The sequence below is a fragment of the Oncorhynchus gorbuscha genome, linkage group LG03 (assembly GCF_021184085.1).
Source record: "Oncorhynchus gorbuscha isolate QuinsamMale2020 ecotype Even-year linkage group LG03, OgorEven_v1.0, whole genome shotgun sequence".
NCBI lineage: Eukaryota > Metazoa > Chordata > Actinopteri > Salmoniformes > Salmonidae > Oncorhynchus > Oncorhynchus gorbuscha.
In genome coordinates, this window is record NC_060175.1 from 47,294,235 (window position 1) to 47,312,331 (window position 18,097).

Genomic DNA, 18,097 nt, shown 5'->3' on the forward strand with positions numbered 1-18,097 from the left:
ACTCACATTGTTACGATGCACTAAAATAAGCACGGTAACCAGGGTGACTGTGCTTTTAACCACTTACTGTACTAATAAACTCCTCCCCTTCTGTCTCTACAGTTCCAAGCTTGTCATGTCCTCAGCAACACCCCGTGGCCCTGGCAGGTGGTAGTGTTGTGGGCTGATAAAGTACGGTCTTCTGCTCACAGAGCCCTTACCCCCAACCACAAAGCAGCCAGAACACACAGCACTGTGATAACGACTGTCACACACACTAGCAATTGAACCCTCTCACCCCAACAGGAGCTAGTTTGTAGCTCTAGTCAACCTTAGTCATTTCTAATAGAGTCCAATGTTATCTGCACTTCATAGAGTTGTGGGTATCAAGTTAGATTTAAAAAATATTTAATAAGGAAACAAGTCAAGACCTTTTTTAAATACAAATTCTTTATTTTTCCAAGATTTTTTTGGTTTGGCTTCTTTGAATGGACTGGAAATGACATTTTGCTGAAACAGTCTACAGAGTGTCTGATCCCAGCCAGCAGCAGTGAAACTGGGGCTACAAAAGAGCATCTAGCATTGTGCATACAGGCAAATCCATTGGTTCAGAGGGAACATGGAAAATACAAATATGGCCATCATCAAATGAAGACAAATTATGGATCTGCACATACACTTACCAAGTTGTAGGACTTCAGTGCAACAAGACCAAGTTACAAAAAAGCTACAGAATTTCCTATAAATACCTCAAAATATAAATATTGTAAATGTACTTGATAATGAAACACTTACAAATACTGTACATGTCCTTTCTGAGATCAAAATTTGACAATCCTGGATGAACAGTTCGACAAAATATGCTGGCACTGGTTACATCAGCTGCCTTACATAAAATACCCAATGCTCTTTGACCCCTCCTCCCACTTCCTGCATATGATATCTACAACAATCAAGACAAAGTGAGTCAATAGACTACAAGTGTCTGGTATAAATATGTAGTCAGGCCATGTGAAAACTACCCTGTGGCTCTGTGAGTGAAGGAAGGGGTTAAAGGAGGAGTGTTTGTAAAAACAGGAGTTTTATTAAGGCATCTTTCATGAAAATAAATGTCGTCCTGATGTCTAACGATTGATCGACTCAAATAAGGGGATCCCAGGATCTCTTCGTTCTCCATTTAGTGATGACCTCTGAAAGACAGAGTCATGCCCCCCATGGTGTTGGAGCAATAACACTGGGGGTATGAGAAGGCAGAATCCTTGTCTGCTCTGGTGTGGATGGAAACAGTTGGCGTCATGCCTCCCACCTCTGTTCCAATTCCCAGTGTACCCAAGCAGCAGTGCCGTCGCCAACCCCATGCCCTGGTAAAGAGGGGGGAGGGGGCAAATGTCCAAGTAAGCCCACCACCCCCCTCAGCTCTCTCCAAAACACAGATATGTACCATGGACATTGAAGGTTTCCACTGATTGAAACAAAACAATTAATAATTACATTGATAAAGGATACTAGTATTAATACAATAAAGACCAATAATAAAAATGAAGTGTCTGTTTCTGGAAGCCCTCTGAAGCAACCATGCATTTTATTCTAGCCCAACCCCCCCACCCCAAACTCAGGGGAGGGCTCATTCTATATAGTGCAATAGTCCCGCTTTCTCCAGCCCTTCCCTGGAAGCCCTGGCAGGGGCAGCACAGGGTGACTCCCCAGGCGGCCTACAGGACTCCCTGCATCCTGCCTCGCCTCACTGCATGCGGTCTGGCTGAACATGCTGCTGGGGGGCGTACTGTAAGTAGTTGGGGGCTGGGCCTGCCCCTGTGGGGAGAGTCTGATGAACAGAAGCAGGGGCCTGGGAGGGGGCGGTGGCAGGGCTGGGGGTGTAGCCGTAGCCCAGGAACCCTGGGGAGGCAGCGTAGGGGTACTGCTCAAAGGCTGCCTGGGCGTACTGGGCATAGGCAGCACTGTAGTCCAGGTAGGGGGTGGAGGAGGACACCTGAGAGGGGAGAACCAGGCTGGGCTGGATGAAGGCTTGTGGATACACATACTGCTGGGCCAACCTGGAGAACACAGACAACAGGACATTAGTTACACACTTGAACATACAATGAAGGACAGGAGCAAAGAAAGCTTTAGGCCTGGATGGTGTCATTTACATTCTCCAGCAAGTCTTCAATACAGTAGAGTTGTGCTGAGCCCAGTACATCCCATCCAGTGGTGGGGAAACTAACCAGATGCCACACCACCCACTACTAATGTGCAAAGAGAGCGAGGTAATGAGAAGAAATCAACATCCCTCGTCACTTAAAAAAAAACTACAAAACCTGTTTGGTAAGCCCCCTGAGAGAGAAAGGGTGTGGTAGTGGGGAGAAGAGAGACAGCCGTTACTGGCAGGTTTTCAAGCCCAGACACCAGCTAGTGTTTTAACAGCTGCTGCTCTTCACTCACTGAGCACACTCCAACCAATGTCTGCACGCACACACACACACACACTTGCTCACAAAGGGGAAGTTTGATGGAGTTCTGGTTCCTGTTTTTGAGTGCAAGCTACATTGGGCATCAATGGTTGAAAGATGGGGAGTACTTATCAAGGCAGTCTATTAGCCAGTTGGATCTCATGTACTCAAAGCTCTCCCTCCCTGAATGAGGATTTGTGTTTAGACAGCTCATTCTCCTCCAGTCTCAGTCTAGCAGCACATCATTCATGGGGAGACAGACAAGAGTTGGGGCGATATTTTTAACCGGGCCTCAAAGTGCCTCTAGGGTCTGTTCCTCTGGGGTTGTGCCCCCCCCCTCCTTGATACTGCAGCTCGAGGGAAACAGAGAAACTCGCTCACTGCAAAAGCACACAAGCAAAAAGCAGAGCTCAGAGGAGAGTAAAATGGGGAACGGTCTTCACACAGAGTGTCTGGTAGGAGACTGCAGTACGGTCAGAGTGAAAGAAGGTAAAGACAAGATGGTACAGTCACAGCACACAACGCAACACTTCTCAGCTGAGTTTCAATACACCAAAGGCTTCCCTTCCTTGCCTCTTAACGTCATGGCCACTGGATGAGTTACCACCATGTTGTGTTCACCCGCGTCCTTTCAGGTCAGTGGTCATGAGTGAAGACGTGGGAATGAAGCAATGGAAGACAGCCATCAACTCAAACACAGCAAAGGGGAAGCGTGCAGGAGTGACAGGACATACTCACAACATCCAATAGCACCCTGCCTTACACTCTCCCAGCCACACCCCCAAACCCTTCAGCCCCACACTGAAACTTTAAAACAGCAACCAAAGTCACCACTGCAAACCATGCCATAATAGGGAATAGGCACTCTAATCAGCATAACCTTTTCATGTCATATCACACACACAGGGAAAAATAAAGGCACTCCAAACCATCACAACACACTGCACTCTCAAGCCATCGTTGGCACCTTAGAGAGGGGCGGGAACAGTCACAACTGCCTGCCACCCTCCTCCTGGGAGCCGCCAGACAAGGCCGAACGAAGCCTGTACCTCGGGTATCTTCACTCCCCTTCCGGCACACTGTTCAGCTGGGAGCACAGAGCAACCATAAGGGGGTTGGGGAGGATAGTGGAGGTTAACAACATGTATTCATTAGCTGGATCCTCATTGATACTATTGGGATTGTTCCATCCTTCAGGGTGATGAATACAGCTAGTGGCTAAGCTGTTTTGCAACGTCTGAAGACATGCTGATATGATACTGAAGTCGAGACCAGTGTTGCCTGGGTTCACACACATAGCAAGTCTTTCTCTGTGTAGGTAGGCATTTAATAGTCAGGACAAGAGGTCTGCTGAGTGGTATAGACCAACAATAATCCACACAAAAATAAAAACATGAACACTATAGACAGAGATAATATGACCCAACCAGGAGCCCATGGCAGAGGGAACAGAGCATGCTGATACACTGTTCTCCCCTCTAACGGTACAGAACGGTCAGCTACTCACAAAGAACCATTCAGACACCCACACAGACAGGCACAGACAGTTGACTATACATGAAGCCTGTCGGACATACGCACATTCACACACGGAGATGAGCCTCTCCTTTCTGTGGCCACAGACCTCGAGCTAGATCAAGATGACCTTTCTGATGTACATTAGTAGGAAGTACAACAAAATGGTAAATGCTTCAATCATTTTGATAGAAAAGTTAATAGAAATTACTATACGGAGAGGATGAGATGTGAATGCAGAGAAACCGAGTGAGAGAAGAGGCAGAAAAGGAGAAGATGAAACAGGGAAGCAGAGCTCCCTGGGCCATCTGACATCACAAGGCCTGTGGGGGTCTTGGGAATGGAGGGATCGGGGTCATTTGGTTTTGTGGCAGGGCGAAGGGACTGCCGCACCAAGCAGATGGACTACCTGACCTAGCCCTCATGTTTTCGTCGCGGTGAACAAATCAAAGGGCTTCATCAATTCATGCTAAATGTTGCTAGCTAGGATAAATCCGTTACATTTGGGCTTTCATGGCAAATAAATCCACTGCCAATACGTAGTTCTGACCAACATGCTAGGGCTGACCCCATTTAGTCGACTGGTCGATTGTTTGGTCAATAGCTTGTCAGTCGATAAAAACAAATTTTTACCCTCGTCTCGTCGCTGCAACTCCCCTAAGGGCTCGGAAGAGGCGAAGGTAGAGTCATGCATTCGCCGAAACACCCGCTCACTTAATCCAGAATCACCAATGTGTCAGACGAAACGCTGCGCAACTGATGACCGAAATCAGCCTGCAGGCACTTGGCCTGCCACAGGGAGTTGCTAGAGCACAATGAGCCAAGTAAAGCCTCCACTAACCCGGATGACGGGACTCCCGGCTACAGCCGGTAATGATCAAACCCCAGGCTGTGGTAATGCTGCAACACTGCGATGCAGTGCCTTAGATCACTGCGCCACTCGGGAGGCCCCTTTATTGCGCATCTTGATTGACACCAGTCTCAGTGGACTAATCAATTGGAGAAGGCACCGAAACCGGTAGCCACCTTCACCCCAAGCCCTTCCAAGCCGACCCAGAGCCGGTCGCGGCGCACCACCGACAGAGGAAATGCGCCCGGCGGGGGCCGAGCCCGACACACCAATAGCAAACTTATCGTTAATTCTAATAATTTCTCATCTACAATGTTTGTGTGGTTACAGTAATTTCTGTTAATGGATTCAATATACACTGAAACAATATAAATGCAAAATGTAAAGTGTTTGGTCCCATGTTTCTTAAGCTGAAATAAGACATTTTCCATGTTCATAAAAAGCTTATTATTTCGCTCAAATGCGTTTACATTCATGTTAGTGAGCATTTCTCCTTTGCCAAGATAATCTATCCACCGACAGGTGTGGCATATCAACAAGCTGATTAAAACAGCATGATCATTACACAGGTGCACCTTGTGCTGGGGAAAATAAAATGCCACTTCAAAATGTGCACAACTTAGACAACACCTGTGAGAGAAAGTGTTTATTTCATTCCATTTATGAGTTGTCAACTCATATGCGCAAATGTAGGCTTATAAAATGTGCCCATTTGGGAATCTGATAGTATTTCTGATCACTCACCACCACTAATGAGCTGTGGAGCTTCTTAAAGTAACTTTCTCTTTACAAAAAACAGCAAGTCTGTTTCTACATCCATTGAGAATGACAATAGTTCCTCAATGTAGCCCATTTGAAAAATCTTTCCAGCCCTCTCCCTTTCGATAACCACTCGGCGTGAAAGGGAAAACAATGTCATGCTCTGATCCACTGGAAACATAAAATAGGTCTACCTGATTACTTCTTATCCCTTGCGCAAATAGCCTTTAGCGGTGTCTGTCCAGATCTCACTTTCACAGGAAAATGAGCTGCAAGTTTGTTAGATCAAGCATTCTGCTGGACCAAGTTGATACAACATTTCAAGTTCCTAGCAGACAGTCTGTGTGGCCAATGTGATTTATTTGTATCAAGATATTTTCGACCTGCAGGTGGCAATGTTTTTATTTGTTGGCTTTACGTAAGCGATTTTTTTATAGATTTTTTTTTACAGAGATTTGTATAATTTATATGATTTTCAAATGCATCATTGGCACGCAGATCAGTAGAAATGTTAAGATAAATTGGCACTCCAAATGGAAAAAAAAGGTTGCCAACACCCAGTGTAGCCTATTTACCAGCAACTTCGGGAGTGTAATGGCAGCCGACATATACAGTGTAATAACCGACATATACAGTAGTCGATTTTATTAAAACGCATAGGGTGTCTATATGGAAAATTTTCGGCCAGTCCATTGGTCCAAAGAATAGACTACTCTTGGTCGACCAAGATCGTTTAACTTTTTGGGGCCGGGGACAGCCCTACTACATTCAAACTTAAGGCTACATGCAAAAAAAGGTCCTGGCATTGCAAATCCTGGCCTGGAAGTAAAACAAAATTATACAGAAAAGCAATCATAAAAATGGAATGCAAAAAAACATTGTGGGTAACACCTGTAGGAGGTGTGGCGCCTGGTGAAAGTACAGCATCATTAAGCACAATGCCTCTTCAGAGAAAGAGCTGTCGCAACCCCCCAACTTAAAACCCTTACCTACTAATCTTCCCCCCTTATTCCCACCCCCAGTCTCACAGGGGTGTCAATTTTCAGTGTCTCAGTCCAATCATCCTCCCGACACCCAGCAGAAAACAGTGTTAGGGCATTGTCTTTCTCGTCTCGTTTCTTCTCCTTCTGGGAGGGGACGACAAGAGGGAAAAATACTATAGGGTAAAATGAAGGGGGAGTGGAAGAGGAGCACTATGCTACGGTCCAGTCTGGTCCACACACATGCTCAATCCCTCCCAACAATACCACTTCATAACATGCCGGTTAAGGGTCTGGGTGCAGGAGAAAGGCTGAAAGAACACCTGTGTGTGCTCCATCTTAGAGCAGCCTGTTTCTGTCACAAGCCCATAGAGAGATCTCAGAGCTCAACAGACAGGTGCCCTCTCTCCCTCTGGGGCTGCAGTCAGTCATGGGGGATTAGGTAGTGTAAAAAGCTCCAATAAGAGCCAACACCTGTCAGACACATGACCACGTTTCAGAACCTGAGGGGCTCCGCCCAGCCCGTTATGGACATAGGGGGGGATTCTAAGCACCCAAAGTCCATTGACACGATCTTATAACATGTAAGGGCTTAGACCCCTGGCTTCAAAGCTAGGACTTGAGGGGGGCACTGCAACAGCAGGGGGCGAGTGGTGTCAATCCAATGTCAGTGGCATGGCCATTAAAAGCCCAGTGGAACGCTTGTCCTGGGCATCAGTCACAGACTGGCCTCCCTCCAGACTGTTTCTACAACACAGACAAACACTCTGCCCCAGAGCCTTGCTCAGTGAGAGCCCACTCAACCAGATAGATACTAGAGGGTCTAAAAGAGAGGATGAGCGCCACATGTCCCCATGGAATGTACCATGCTACGACCATTTGAAAACAAAAAAGTTAACAATTGCCAAAAGTCTAAAGCATACATACATTATGCACATATGGGTAAATCTGTCCTAATGTGTCATTCAGAAAATTAGGTGGTATACTACCCACTCACTTACCCATACTGCCTCTGGATGAGTGCTGGGTGAATAGGTTGCACTCCGATGGATATGCCTGGAAGACAGGAAACTTCCCTTCAGATACATTTGCATTTACAGAAGAACAATGCAGAGGAGAGGCAGAGCAAAATTCACTGAACTCTGGGGTAACTCAAGCAACCTACCAATAATAAACAAAACATGCAGAGATCGCAAATGTGTTTTTGTTATACATTAACCCAGTCCCCTATTACACAAGCGTAAGAGTCAATCCAGATGCAATTAAAATGGTTTGTACATTTCTGTATGACATTAGATTTGAAGTACCATTTACCAACATATATTTGTCTAAACATTCCGATACGGTGTGTGTGTGTACGTGACAAGTGTGGTCGTGGTGTTGGTGCGTCCGGCGGTTGTTCTCACCCCTGGTCGGCTCACCTAGTTGCATATTGCGGGGCTTGGCGCCAATGTAGGCCAGGTTCACGTTGGACTTGCGCCCGTCGATGATGGGGTTGGGGTCTTTACAGGCCCGCTCTGCTGATCCCCGATCTGTCATCGTCACCTGACATGTAATCACACAGACGTTGACAATATTAGCAAAACTGAAAAGACACCAGTTCCCCCCCTTTAGCTGGTAATACAGTCAAAAGTAGAAATCTATTCATTGCGAATTGTGGCAGCGAAGCTATGAAAAGGTCAGTCAAGGACAGGGCCACCCTGATCTACCAAGCAGAACTAAAAGAAACAACCCCTGCTGGTCTGTCATCACAGAAATCCCCCTGTCCAGCTTCCACTGTAAAAATACCCCTTTCTGAATAGAAGAGGAAATTGCAAACAAAGCAGTGATTATCAGTTAAACACAACCCACAAGACTTGATCAGCCACCCACCCACTTGTCAGCAGCACAGTCAAAGAAGTCAGCTGAAATATGTCTCAGTAATGATGAATAACAAGGGCTTATCCAATTAGGCAATAGAGCATAAGGAGATTGTTAGCTCCACCCCTCACTCTCCTTCCAAAGCATTAGACAGCATCACCTTCTGCCAATTCAAGATGTCTCAGATGATTACATATCTAAGGTGTAGATCTATTCTAGTCTGTTGAAGAAAGCATACCTCTTTAGACTAGACGAGAGGTTGAGCCCACTCCATGACGTGTTATGAACACACATGAGCAGCGAGGCCGTGTTGACACTGAAACTATTAGAGAGGGTCTACTAATCCACCATTGGAGTGTGTTTAAAAGTCCTCCTGCTACTCAAGCAGTGAGCAACAGGATGATCAAGTTGGCCCTGTCGGTTACTGGGATAAAGCCGGAGGGTTTTTTTGCCCTCCACTGCATGCAAGGTGGGGAACACCTGTTTCCCAACCTCGAGCACCCTCATATGCCCGAGCCAGTCAGACCTGAAACACCAGACCCATTTGGCAGCAGTAGCAGCCATTAATGACAGAGCTCCACTGTTTTTTGGTCACCGCTGATGTGTAAACAATGTGACATTTTCTTAACAGTTCAACTGGCTGAGGCGTAAACGACACACCAGTTTTCCATTCCATCTTCGGCCTCTGTTAATGCTGATGAGTCTCCAAGTTTCTGGTAAATATTAGCATTTATTTTTGCCTGCCTCATACAGATTCTCTTTGTTACGGTTTCTGCTCACACTGGCTGATTACCAGAGGGTCATTACAGAAGCTGGCAGACAATCTGAATTTGGGCTGAATAATGTCAATCTTAGGAGCTGAAGATTTGGTTTTATAAAATGATTAATGGAACCATCTATGGCAATCAAAAACCCACCTGTGGTGATTGGTTAAGCTGACACAGGAAAGGGAAGTGCACAACTTCCATCTCCATCTTGGGAGAGAAAAGAACTCCCACTTTCTAACTCATAACCGCAGTTATGATTCTATAAACACCACATGTAAGGCCTGAGTGCTTCAGTTGTTTACAAATGGGAGGGCCCATGTCCACACCGCTCCAAAATCCCCATATAAAGCAAGTAAGGACTGCAGCTCTCACTTCAGTGTGTGCCCTTGCAGAGCTCATAAACGATAAGAGCTAAGTCCTTCACGGGCCAGTGCCGGGAGGTTGGTGAAAAAAAGGAAAGGCATGTGGTGTGTTCCGTTTTAATGGATAAGCAGAGGGACTTTAGATATATAATCTTCTTATCAATAACTCGTGTGATCTCTCATCCTGATTACAGCTGTGATAACAGCAAGGCAAAAAACGATTCTCTGCATTTGCGCGTTTAAGCCGTACATTTGGGCAAGGAATTATTGTGACATGCGTTTGAATGACCGCAATACGCAGAGATGCAACTTTGGCGACAGCATTGTATTCGGCTGGGGATATCCATTTGTACTTCAAGGTCCAGTGCAGTCAACGTGATTTTTCTGAGTTTTGTATACATTTCCACACTGGGGTTGGAATAGGAATGTGAAATGAAAATGATGCCCTTTTAGTGTAATGGCGAGGTGTTGCTTGATGCAATGGGTTAAGTATAAAACTTTTTTTTAAAGTGACCTACGTTTAAATTGCGCCGCCATTTTCTGACATTTGAAGTTTCAGTTTGTGACAAAACAAGCCAGTATGGTGCAGATAATCATTGACGCGATGAAATAACTATACCATAAACAAAAAGTGTGTTTTCAGCAAATGTACAAAAACGAGAATGAAAGATCTATAACTCACATTTCTATGGGAATTTGGTCAGGTCGTCCAAAAAGTTACATATTGCAGCTCTAAAATGGGAATTGCTCATACAGTAAATGTTCCAGAATATAAACATGTACTGAAAGCAGCCCTGGTCAAGATCGTTTTGCATGGCAGTGCCCCTGGTGGGCAGCGTTTGACCACTCAATTGGTCTTCAAGTGAACTCCACCAACAGTTAGCAGTTCAGTTCCCCCTCCCCACTCAGACCGCTCACAGGCAGTCCTAGCTAAATTCATGCTTGCGAAAATGCATGCCAAGAAAAAAAAAGTATTTTTAACCATTTTAATTGAAAAACAATCACCGCCAGGTCCTTAATCATTACCAATAAATTATTTGAGATTGAGATTAAAAACTGCTGCTTTGTGCTTTTATACAGGTACTTGGCGCAGCCTCATGTATTACGGTTTTCCTCTAGGCAAGTAGCACAGACAGTTCCATGGAACAATAACTTGGTGGCGGAAGGAAACGTGGTGAGCATTTGCCCAATGACAAATACATAGAAAACAAATAGACCAACCATTAACATTGTATAGGCAACTCGATTTTACGGTGTCGCCGTAAAGACGCACGTGCTGCCACTGATCAAGCTGCAGGATAAACGCATAACCGACAAGTGTCAATGTTACTTACAAAGCCATATCCTCTGGATTTCCCCGTTTGTCTGTCCGTTATCACCACCGCCTCGTCGATGTCTCCGAAGGCCTCAAAATACTTTCTCAAGGAAGCATCGTTAGTGTGGTAGGGCAAACCGCCCACGAAAATTTTGGTAAAAGTAGTGTCTTTTTGAATTGCTGTAGAATGCATCACTTCCAGGCCTCCGTTCCCGAACTGATGCAAAAGCATTGACAAGCCGAGCCGATAGGAGAGCTAGGCTAAAGACTAGTGAACAGTTAACTAAAAAGGTAGCCTAGTTGGTTAACCAACTATTGATATGACCAGCATCAAAAGGCTATTAGCTGCTCGACTCGAGATGTTTTCAAATATGCAACAGGGGTCTGTTCTCGCTTGCTTCTCAATTTTACGTTTTTTCTTTCCTGATTCAGAACTTGAACTTCTTGTTGCCAAGTTCACTGCGTTTCCGAATAGGCTACTGCTTGAAATAGTTTTTGCGCTTTCGAAATAGTTCCTTGAGTTGCCTCTATATTGAAAGTGTTCCGGGAGAGTTTATATACTCGCCGAACCTGATCACGCCCATTTTAGATGACTGGCCTATGGGCAATGATTCTTGATGGCCATTTTTTTTCTAACGCAGTAAAGCCCGCCCCCACGCGTTCTTCTTGCACCTGCTTTTGTCCTTTACTGCACAAAGACGAGTAATAACTGTAGGTCTATACAGCCCGCCTCACGCACATGTTACATTGTATCACTCTCGTAGTAATAGAGTAACACATCTCTACCTCATCTGTTGTACCTTAATAAAGATACATTTGTTGACTTCATTTTGATTTTGTTTTGCAATTTTCTATGACCATATGCTGCACATGTGATATGCCTTTTGATTGTAATGGCTCGTCACAATACTGACACCTCCACTGTGACACTATTTTGACTATGCCTGCTAAAACGCATTATGCCTGCTAAAACGTGAGTGTCTAATAGTTCATCTTGTCATTCTTCTCATTCTCATAAATTCCAAATTGTCATTTCAGTTTTTATACTTAGCCTACAAGGGGTTCTCAATATAAGTGGCACAAACACATGTGATTCCAATATACAAATGACATGGATTTCACCTTAGTGAAATCCATGTGGTTAGTATATACCACAATAATGATAGCCTATAAGCCAAATTGTACACCTCAGTAGCAATAGGTTACAGACGGCCGTGTTTTCCGGTCAGCCCATTCATATAACGAGGATGATACATAGCATTATAATAGGCCCTTTAGGTTATTATCAACAAGGTATTTTTGCCAGCGCCCATTATAAAACAAATGCTTGGCTCACATTGATTACAAGAGTGATAACAGCGTGCAAATACCGCATTAGTCTGTTTACTTAAACATTGCCGTTATATGATTCAGGGGGAGTTCACACACTCGTAAATGGTGTGTGTCAGTCAGACAAGATTGTAGGCTATAATGCCACGTTCAAAATAACTGGGTTCTCAGAAATCTCCGACTTCCGAATTCAACGCGCAAAAGACAACTGGGAACTCGACAACCAAAAAGATCTCCTCCTGGGAAAAAAACGTTTAACGGTTATCCAACTACGAATTCCAAGTCGGAAACTTGGGCATTTTTCTAGAGCTCTGACTTTCCTACTTGAAGATCACTTATATCATGATTTGACCTATATATTTTTTTTTGAGTTCCCCATTGTCTTGAAAGCACCATATGCAAGTATGTCATCCTGAGACTCAGCAATTCATTGTTGTCCTCTAGTGGACATCAGTTCTTGGGCCATATCTCTGGGGCCATGCAAACCACTGTATTAAGTCCTGTTGTCCCCTTTCAGAGGACATTCTGCAGGCTTTTCATTGATATCACGTGTAGGGGTGTGACCTTGACAACTTTATCTTCCTGGTTCATGCAAAAATGTCTGTCATCAAAATTAGCACATTTGATGGACATTTTAAAAGTAGTGTGTGTAATTATTTATCATCATTTTGTGAGTTTGATATTCAAATTGTTTCTAGTAAGTGAATATCTCAGGAATAGTTAAGGGAGTTGTCAGTACTGTGTTATAATTTTCACATGAAATAAGAGCTTATCAAGAAATGTCCTCTGTAGTGGACAACTATGCAACTATGTTTTTCACCTACTGTACCCATTAACTGTAATGTTAATTTTTCATAATTACTTCCGAATGACCACTACAGCAGACCATTATACACTTACAGTAAAAGATAAATAACAATGTTTTGTCCATTTTTTTCTTGGTAACCTTTCCCAACTCCCTGCATTAAAAAATAAATAATAATAATCCCCCCCAAACAATTATCAGGACGATAGGGAGGGGAGTAGAGCTATCCCGTAAAAGAAAGGTTCTTGTGGTTAAGTTATTGCTCAAAAACAGTCAAGCCTTTCTTTTTGGAATAACCTACCCTCTGAATTTATCACTAACGGTTTAAGCCACGGCTTAATGTTACACTGGTTGCCATGTTCACAGCGACCTCCAGTAGTATATAAATGATCGGTTAATTGTTTTCCGAGGAACATCAGTTAGGGCTGACTAGGGTCTGGAGAACATGCCAGGGCAAGTACCAGAATTGTGGGTCACCACCATTACTCCTGAATAAGACATTCATAGGACTCTACTTACTACAGGAGCATGGTACAGCATGGTACAGTGTTAGCTGGACTACTATTAAACAACTTGACACACTGACAACCACATCATTTATGAAAATATGGCGTGGAGCGGGTAGAGGTAATAAAACATTGGATTTTAAATGAAGGATGGTGACCTGAGTGGCTGGAAACATTGGTTTGTTTAAATTGACAAGGCCATTTTGATGAAAGCACAGAACAGTTTGTGAGGAGCCAGTGGACAGTAACACTAACTTCCAATCCTTGGTGCTTTGGAGCACATCTGCTAAGTACCCAGGCCCTGGCTGGCAGTGAGACACTAATGACCACAATATAAGGCCTTTCAGTCACACCTCCATGTCCAGCATCTATTCACACATGGCTTTTGTAGCTCCCCACCACCCCTTCTTCATATCCTACTGACAAATCCCCAATATCAGACTCCTTTCCCACTCCAATTCAAGACTCACCTGATGAATCAAACTGCACTGCGTTGATCCTCAACTGACCTCCCAACCTTTCTCTCTGTCTGTCTGCATCACCGCAGGCGCAGGGGCCAACTAAAAGACAAAACATACCACCTAGTGGCCAATTAAAGAGCATCATGGTCATGTTAGCTCCAGTTTGAAGTTTATACAGTTGAAATCGGAAGTTTACATACACTTTAGCCAAATACATTTAAACTCAGTTTTTCACAATTCCTGACATTTAATCCCAGTAAAATGTCCCTGTTTTAGGTCAGTTAGGATCACCACTTTATTTTAAGAATGTGAAATGTCAGAATAATAGCAGAGAGAATGTGGTCCTTCTGTAGCTCATTTGGTAGAGCATGGCGCTTGTAACGCCAGGGTAGTGGGTTCAATCCCCGGGATCACCCATACGTAGAATGTATGCACACATGACTGTAAGTCGCTTTGGATAAAAGCGTCTGCTAAATGGCATATATTATTATTATTATTATTAGAATGATTTATTTCAGCTTTAATTTCTTTCATCACATTCCCAGTGGGTCAAAAGTTTACATACACTCAATTAGTATTTGGTAGAATTGCCTTTAAATTGTTTAACTTGGGTCAAATGTTTCGGGTAGCTTTCCACAAGCTTCCCACAATAAGTTGGGTGAATTTTGGCACATTCCTCCTGACAGAGCTGGTGTAACTGAGTCAGGTATGTCGGCCTCCTTGTTCGAACACGCTTTTTCAGTTCTGCCCACAAATTTTCTATAGGGTTGAGGTCAGGGTTTTGAGATGGCCACTCCAATACCTTGACTTTGTTGTCCTTAAGCTATTTTCCCTCAACTTTGGGGTCTATTTGGAAGACCCATTTGCGACCAAGCTTTAACTTCCTGACTGAGGTCTTGAAATGTTGCTTCAATATATCCAGATAAATTTTCCTTCCTCATGATGCTATTTATTTTGTGAAGTGCACCAGACCCTCCTGCAGCAAAGCACCCCCACAATATGATGCTGCCACCCCGTGCTTCATGGTTGGGATGGTGTTCTTCGGCTTGCATGCCTCCCCCTTTTTCCTCCAAACATGACGATGGTCATTATGGCCAAACAGTTCTATTTTTGTTTCATCAGACAAGAGGACATTTCTCCAAAAAGTACGACCTTTGTCCCCATGTGCAGTTGCAAACCGTAGTCTGTCTTTTTTAGCAGTTTTGGAGCAGTGGCTTCATCCGTGCTGAGCTGCCTTTCAGGTTATGTCTATATAGGACTCGTTTTACTGTGGATATAGATACTTTCGTGCCTGTTTCCTCCAGCATCTTCACAAGGTCCTTTGCTGTTGTTCTGGGAATGATTTTCAATTTTCTCACCAAAGTACGTTCATCTCCACCTCAAACTTAACACTACACAGCAGCACTGAAAACTTCTATCACACTACTCTCAAAACAGCCAAACTCCGGACAGCCCACATCCCTGCATTCAAAGAATCATGGGATGCTGATAAAGGGACCAGGAAGTGATGAGCTTGGGACTATAAGGTTCAATCTGCATCTTTTTCAAAATTGAGTTATTAACATAGCTTTGTTCTGTTCAATGTTCTCTACCAACACTGAGTACACCTTACTAATATTGACTTGCACAAGGTGTCGAAAGCATTCCACAGGGATGTTGACTTCAATGCTTCCCACGGTCATGTCAAGTTGGCTGGATGTCCTGTGGGTAGTGGACCATTCTTGATACACATGGGAAATCCATCAGTGTTGCAGTTCTTGACACAAACCGGTGCTCTCACCTACTAGCACACCCCATTCCACCTTCTCCACTGCTGTCCCTTTTGATGTGGATAGGTTGTGCTCCCTCTGCTGTTTCCTGAAGTCCACAATCATCTCCTTTATTTTGTTGACGTTGAGTGAGAGGTTGTTTTCATGGCACGACACTCCGAGGGCCCTCAACTTCTCCCTGTGTAGGCTGTCTCGTCGTTGTTGGTAATCAAGCCCACCACTGTTATGTTGTCTGCAAACTTGATGAATAAGTCGGAGGCGTGCATGGCCACGCATTCGTGGGTGAACAGGGAGTACAGGAGGGGACTGAACACTCACCCTTGTGGGGCCCCAGTGTTGAGGGTCAGCAAAGTGGAGATGTTGTTTCCTAACTTCACCACCTGGGGGCGGCCCGTCAGAAAGTCAAGGACCCAATTGCACAGGACGGGGTTGAAACCCAGGGCCTCCAGCTTGATGATGAGCTGGGAGAGAACAGTGCCTTGCAAAAGTATTCACCCCTTTGGTATTTCTCCTATCTTGTTGCATTACAACTTGCAATTTTACATGTATTTGTATTTGTATTTCATGTAATGGACATGCACAAAATAGTTCACATTGGTGAAGTAAAATGGAAAAAAAAGACTTAAAAAAATAAAATTAAAAAATTTAAAAAATTACAAACGGAAAGTGGAGTCTGCAACACCACCAAGCAAGTGGCATTATGAAGACCAAGGAGCTCTCCAAACAAGTCAAGGACAAACCTGTGGAGAAATACAGATCAGGGTTGGGTTATACAAAAATATCCAAAACTTTGAACATCATACGGAGCACCATTAAATCCATTATTAAAAATGTTTAAGAATATGGAACCACAACAAACCTGCCAAGAGAAGGCCGCCCACCAAAACTCACGGACCAGGCAAGAAGGGCATTAATCAAAGAGGGAACAAAGAGACCAAAGATCACCCTGAAGGAGCTGCAAAGCTCCACAGAGGAGATTGGAGTATCTGTCCATAGGACCACTTTAAGCCGAGCTGGGCTTTACGGAAGAGTTTCCAGTAAAAATGCCATTGCATAAAGAAAAAAATAAGCAAACATGTTTGGTGTTCGCCAAAAGGCACATGGGAGACTCCCCAAACATATGTAAGACAGTACTCTGGTCAGATGAGACTTAAACATAGCTTTTTGGTCATCAAGGAAAATGCTATGTCTGGCGCAAACCCAACACCTCCCATCACCATTAGAACACCATCCCCACAGGGAAGCATGGTGGTGGCAGCATCATGCTGTGGGGATGTTTTTCCATCGGTAGGGACTGGGAAACTGGTCAAAAGGGAAATTCTTGAGGGAAACCTGTTTCAGTCTTCCAGAGATTTGAGACTGTGACTGACGTTCACCTTCCAGCAGGACAATGGTGGTGGTGTGACCCTAATGACCCTAAGCATACTGCTAAAGCAACACTTGAATGGTTTAAGGGGAAACATTTAAATGTCTTGGAATGGCCTAGTCAAAGCCCAGATCTCAATCCAATTGAGAATCTGTAGTATGACTTAAAGATTGCTGTACACCAGCGGAACCCATCCAACTTGGGTCTAGGGTGGCAGGTAAGGTGGAGGTGATATGATCCTTGACTAGTCTCTCAAGCACTTCATGATGACAGAAGTGAGTGCTACGGGGCGGTAGTCATTTAGTTCCGTTATCTTTGCCTTCTTGGGTACAGCAACAATGGTGGCCATTTTGAAGCATGTGGGGACAGCAGACTAGGATAGGGAGCAATTGAATATGTCCGTAAACACACCAGCTAGCTGGTCTGCACATGCTCTGAGGACGCGGTTAGGGATACCGTCTGGGCCAGCAGCCTTGGGAGGGTTAACACGTTTACATTTTTTACTCACGACGGCCACGGAGAAGGAGAGTGGGCGCAGTCCTTGTTAGCGGGTCGCGATGGTGGCACTGTATTATCCTCAAAGCGGGCAAAGAAGGTGTTTAGTTTGTCTGGAAGCGTGACGTTGGTGTCCGTGATGTGGCTGGTTTTCCTTTTGTAGTCAAAGCCTATTACTGTGACCCTCATATTGGCTATTCAGTAGCTACCTCCCAAGTCGTTGTGGGACAGTAGTGCTTGGCAAGCGGGAGAGAAGGACAGTGTCCTCGTGTTGTTGCCATTCATGTCCTCCCCATTGAGTAGACTGTATGTATGCATCAAGTTGACATCAAGATGGTTATCAATAATAGTTATTTCTTGTGTAGGCTGCTATCCTACACAATAAATATGATAGAGCTGCCGCTCTTTTGTTATGTCTTTGTTTTCTGTTTTCTGTTGTGTGTCTGCACCAGCCAGAACTGTTTTCGGTCATTCCTCTTTGTTATTTTAATTTTATTTCCGTGTTCATTTAATAAATATGGACACACAC

The 18,097-nt window shown here is 44.3% G+C and overlaps 1 protein-coding gene across 2 annotated transcripts; it reads right to left on the reverse strand.

Annotated features, from left to right (window-relative positions):
• Positions 1-410: 410 nt before the first annotated feature.
• On the reverse strand, positions 411-11,369 carry LOC124031456 (RNA-binding protein 38-like). 2 transcript variants are annotated; one of them, XM_046342695.1, is made up of 4 exons: positions 10,857-11,369; positions 7,955-8,078; positions 7,535-7,589; positions 411-2,033 (listed from the first exon to the last, which is right to left on the reverse strand). In XM_046342695.1, the coding sequence occupies exons 1-4, from the start codon at positions 11,067-11,069 to the stop codon at positions 1,721-1,723; spliced, it is 705 nt and encodes a 234-aa protein (XP_046198651.1). In that variant the 5' UTR covers positions 11,070-11,369; the 3' UTR covers positions 411-1,720. The 2 variants fall into 2 exon arrangements, with proteins under 2 accessions (XP_046198651.1, XP_046198650.1); XM_046342694.1 differs by having other exon boundaries at positions 7,940-8,078.
• Positions 11,370-18,097: the final 6,728 nt, after the last annotated feature.

Coding starts and splice junctions, on each gene's coding strand:
- LOC124031456 (XM_046342694.1), bottom strand. CDS start 11,069: ATGCTTTTGCATCAGTTCGGGAACGGAGGCCTGGAAGTGATGCATTCT. Junction 8,079..10,856: donor AATCCAGAGGATATGGCTTT/GTAAGTAACATT, acceptor ATTACATGTCAG/GTGACGATGACAGATCGGGG. Junction 2,034..7,534: donor CTCATCCAGAGGCAGTATGG/GTAAGTGAGTGG, acceptor TGTGTTCTCCAG/GTTGGCCCAGCAGTATGTGT.